The following is a 5,000-nucleotide window of genomic DNA, read 5'->3' as shown; positions in this document are numbered from 1 at the left end:
TTTTTTAGTGATGTTGACTGCGGGATAAATATTGGCCCCAGGACACTGGGGAGAACTCCCCCCTGCTCTTCTGCAAGATAGTGGCCAACTGAGAGGGCAGACGGGGCCTCGGTTTAATGTCTTATCCGAAAGACGGCACCTTAGACAGTGTGGCGCTCCCTCAGTATTGCCCCTCCCACAGTGCAGTGCTCCCTCAGTACTGCCCCTCCGACAGTGCAGCCCTCCCTCAGTACTGCCTCTCCAACAGTGCGGCACTCCCTCAGTACTGCCTCTCCAACAGTGCGGCGCTCCCTCAGTACTGCCCCTCCGACAGTGCGGCGCTCTCTCAGTACTGCCCCTCCGACAGTGTGGCGCTCCCTCAGTACTGATCCTCCGACAGTGCGGCGCTCTCTCAGTACTGCCCCTCCGACAGTGCGGCGCTCCCTCAGTACTGATCCTCCGACAGTGCGGCGCTCCCTCAGTACCGCCCCTCCGACAGTGCGGCGCTCCCTCAGTACCGCCCCTCCGACAGGGCGGCGCTCCCTCAGCACTGCCCTTCCGACAGTGTGGCGCTCCCTCAGCACTGCCCCTCCGACAGTGCGGCGCTCCCTCAGTACTGCCCCTCCGACAGTGCGGCGCTCCCTCAGCACTGCCCCTCCGACAGTGCGGTGCTCCATCAGCACTGCCCCTCTGACAGTGCGGCACTCCCTCAATACCGCCCCTCCGACAGTGCGGCACTCCCTCAGTACCACCCCTCCGACAGTGCGGCGCTCCCTCAACACTGCCCCTCCGACAGTGCAGCGCTCCCTCAGTACTGCCCCTCCGACAGTGCGGCGCTCCCTCAGTACCGCCCCTCCGACAGGGCGGCGCTCCCTCAGTACCGCCCCTCCGACAGGGTGGCGCTCCCTCAGTACCGCCCCTCCGACAGGGCGGCGCTCCCTTAGCACTGCACTGGGAGTGTCCGCCTAGATTTTTTGGGCGCAAGTCTACTGGAGTGGAACTTGAACCCACAACCTTCTGACTCAGCGCCGAGGGTGCTCCCAACTGAGCCACAGCTGACGGTTCTCAGAGCGCTGCGGTACGCTGGCTGTTCGGCCGACTGACCTTTTTACCCTCATCTTCATCAGCCTTCTTGAAATCCTGCTCGAACGGATTTGCTAGCTCGTTGAACAGACCGACCTCCTCACAGTTCTTCAAGAAGCGGGTTGGGGTCGGTGTCTGATCTGGGGGGTGGGGCGGGGGGGGACAGAGAGGGAATAAATTTCACAAACAACACAAACGCAGACAACAGGTCCGAGAAGCACCACACCAGAGCTCTCTAGTATAATCCCAATTCATTCTTCACACAAAGGGGAACTCCCTCCCCCCGCAATAGGCTGTGGACACTGGGGGTCAATTGGAGCTTTCAAAACCGAGATCGATGGATTTTTGTTGGGTGAGGGGATCGAGGGTTATGGAATCAAGTGAGTTAAGATACAGATCAGCCCTGATCTGATTGATTGGCGGAACAGGCTCGAGGGGGCTGAATGGCCTCCTCCTATTCGTAATGTAACAGGCTCGAGGGGCTGAATGGCCTCCTCCTGTTCCTAATGTAACAGGCTCGAGGGGCTGAATGGCCTCCTCCTGTTCCTAATGCAACAGGCTCGAGGGGAGCTGAATGGCCTCCTCCTGTTCCTAATGCAACAGGCTCGAGGGGGCTGAATGGCCTCCTCCTGTTCCTAATGTAACAGGCTCGAGGGGGGCTGAATGGCCTCCTCCTGTTCCTAATGCAACAGGCTCGAGGGGGCTGAATGGCCTCCTCCTGTTCCTAATGTAACAGGTTCGAGGGGGCTGAATGGCCTCCTCATGTTCCCGTGTAACAGGCTCGAGGGATGGTGGATGGTGATCAGGAGGTGGCTGCTTTGCCCGGTAAGGGGTAAGAAGGTAAGAATTAGGAGCTGGAGGCGGACCATTCGGCCCCTCGAGCCTGCTCCGCCATTCAATCAGATCATGGCTGATCATCGACCTCATTTCCACTTTCCCGTCCGATCTCCATATCCCTCGATTCCCCTAGAGTCGAAAAATCTATCGATCTCAGCCTTGAATATACTCAACGACTGAGCCTCCACAGCCCTCTGGGGCAGAGAATTCCAAAGATTCACCGCCCTCTGAGTGAAGAAATTCCTCCTCATCTCAGTCCTAAATGGCCGACCCCTTATCCTGAGACTGTGACTCCCTCTCGCCCTCTCCCTCCCTCCCCCTCTCTCCCTCGCTCTCCCTCCCTCTCCTTCTCACCCTCCCTCTCCTGCTCTCGTAGCCTCTACCTCTCCCCCTCCCTCTTCCCATCCCCCTCTCTCTCTCCCTCCCTCCTTCTTTCCCCTCCCTACCTCTCCCACTCTCCCTCGCTCTCCCTCCCTCTCTGCCTCCCTCCCGCTCCTTCTCACCCTCCCTCTCCCGCAGCCTCTACCCCTCACTCCCTCTTCCCCTCCCCCTCTTTCCCTCCCTCCCTCCTTCTCTCCCTCCCACCCCGCCCTCCCTCCTTCTCTCCCCCCTCTCTCTCTCTCTCCTTCTCTCTCTCTCCTTCTCCCTCTCTCCTCTCCCCTCTCTCCTCTCCCCTCCGTCCTTCCCACTCCTCTCTCCCTCCGTCTCCCTCTCCCTCTCTCCCTCCCCCTTATCCTGAGACTGTGACCCCTGGTTCTAGACTCTCCAGCCAGGGGGAAGCAACCTCTCAGCATCTACCCTGTCAATACCCCCTCAGAATCTTGTATGTTTCAGTGAGATCACCTCTCATTCTTCTAAGAGTACAGGCCCATTCTACACAATCTCTCATCATAGGACAATCTCCCCCCACCCCATCCCTGGACTCAGTCTGGTGAACCTTTGTTCCACTCCCTCTGAGGCAAGTACAGTTTTGGTCTCCTTGCTCAAGGATAGAGAGATCAGGCAGGAAAGTGGAGTTGAGGTCGAAGACCAGCTATGATCTCACTGAATGGCGGAGCAGGCTCGAGGGGCCGAACGGCCTCCTCTTGCTCCTTATGTTCTAGGACGGATAGCCGGGTTTGGGGAACGACACACACAGAAGGTCTAGTTATTTAAAGGGGCTTGTAAAGTTTTACGAAGACAGAACACATTATTTAATGAGGGTGGTTATGCTTCAACTGTATAAAACACTAGTTAGGCCTCAGCTGGAGTACTGCGTGCAGTTCTGGTCCCCACATTACAGGAAAGGAGTGATTGCACTAGAGAGGGTACAGAGGAGATTTACAAGGATGTTGCCGGGAGCAGAGAATCTTAGCTACGAGGAAAGACTGGATAGGCTGGGTCTGTTTTCCTTGGAACAGAGGAGGCTGAGGGGAGACCTTATTGAGGTGTATAAAATTACGAGGGGCCTAGATAAAGTGGATAGAAAGGACCTATTTCCCTTAGCAGAGCGGTCAAAAACAAGGGGGCACAGATTTAAAGTAATTGGTCGGAGGTTTAGAGGGGATTTGAGGGGAAATGTCTTCACCCAGAGGGTTGTCGGGGTCTGGAACTCACTGTCTGAAAGGGTGGGAGAGGCAGGAACCCTGACCACATTTAAAAAGTACTTGGATGTGCACCTGGGATGCTGTAACCTGCAGGGCTACGGACCGAGAGCTGGGAAGTGGGATTAGGCTGGGATAGCTCTTTGTTGACCGGCGCGGACACGATGGGCCGAGATGGCCTCCTTCCGTGCTGTAACTTTCTATGATTCTATGAGACCCCTGGACCTACCGGCCACGATGACCCCGTCCCGAGCGGGGCCGAACTTCAAGGTCATCTCGTGTTTGTGCTTGTGGACGGCTAGGTGGTCCTCGTTGGTGAATCTCTGTCGGAAGAAAACGGGCACAATCCGTGTTACTCGCTGGAATAAGCCTGAGGCCGCTCTGCTGAGGGTTAACGTGGCGAGCAAACACGAGAAAACTAGCCCCAAATGAATAATTATCATCAAATCGTCGCTGGCAGGGCCGGCATTTATTGCCCATCCCTAGTCGCCCCTTGAGAAGGTGGTGGTGAGCCGCCTTCTTGAACCGCTGCAGTCCCGTGTGGTGAAGGTGCTCCCACAGTGCTGTTAGGGAGGGAGTTCCAGGATTTTGACCCAGCGACGATGAAGGAACGGCCGATATATTTCCAAGTCAGGACGGTGTGTGACTCGGAGGTGGAACTTGGAGGTGGTGGTGTTCCCGCGCGCCTGCTGCCCTTGTCCTTCTAGGTGGGAGAGGTCGCAGGTTTGGGAGGTGCTGCCGAAGAAGCCTTGGCGAGTTGCTGCAGTGCATCTTGTAGATGGTGCACACTGCAGCCACGGTGCGCCGGTGGTGGAGGGAGTGGATGTTTAAGGTGGTGGATGGGGTGCCGATCAAGCGGGCTGCTTTTTCCTGGATGGTGTCGAGCTTCTCGAGTGTTGTCGGAGCTGCACTCATCCAGGCAAGTGGAGAGTATTCCATCACACTCCTGACTTGTGCCTTGTAGATGGTGGAAAGGCTTTGGGGAGTCAGGAGGTGAGACACTCGCCGCAGAATACCCAGCCTCTGACCTGCTCTTGTTGCCACAGTATTTATGTGGCTGGTCCAGTTCAGTTTCTGGTCAATGGTGACCCCCCCAGGATGTTGATGGTGGGGGATTCGGCGATGGTAATGCCATTGAATGTCAAGGGGCGGTGGTTAGACTCTCGCTTGTTGGAGATAGTCATTGCCTGGCACTTGTGTGGCGCGAATGTTACCTGCCACTTATCAGCCCAAGCCTGAACATCGTCCATGTCTTGTTGCATGCGGGCACGGACTGTTTCATTATCTGAGGAGTTGTGAATGGCGCTGAACACTGTGCAGTCATCAGCGAACATCCCCATTTCTGACCTTATGTTGGAGGGAAGGTCATTGATGAAGCAGCTGAAGATGGCTCGCACTCTGTCTCACGCTCGCTCTCTGCCTCGCACTCGCTCGCACTCTGCCTTGCACTCTGCCTCGCACTCGCTCGCTCTCTGCCTCGCACTCGCTCGCATTCTGTCTCGCACTCGCTCGCACTCT

The 5,000-nt window shown here is 56.8% G+C and overlaps 1 protein-coding gene across 1 annotated transcript in view; it reads right to left on the bottom strand.

The window, feature by feature from the left end:
• Window positions 1–5,000, bottom strand: part of LOC147097206 (cyclic AMP-responsive element-binding protein 5-like) — a 24,217-nt gene that overhangs the window by 5,896 nt on the left and 13,321 nt on the right. Inside the window, exons 3-4 of the mRNA XM_085972548.1 lie at window positions 3,712–3,805; window positions 1,048–1,202 (exon numbers count right to left, since the gene is read on the bottom strand). Of these exons, the coding sequence (XP_085828674.1) occupies window positions 1,048–1,202; window positions 3,712–3,805 (249 nt within the window). The remainder of the gene's footprint in view (window positions 1–1,047; window positions 1,203–3,711; window positions 3,806–5,000) is intronic.

This window comes from Somniosus microcephalus, chromosome 33 (genome assembly GCF_052327205.1).
Source record: "Somniosus microcephalus isolate GS21.2 chromosome 33, FLI_Smic_1.0, whole genome shotgun sequence".
NCBI classification, from domain to species: Eukaryota; Metazoa; Chordata; class Chondrichthyes; order Squaliformes; family Somniosidae; genus Somniosus; species Somniosus microcephalus.
Note: the sequence above shows the minus strand (reverse complement) of the source record. Positions and strands in the feature narration are given on the sequence as shown.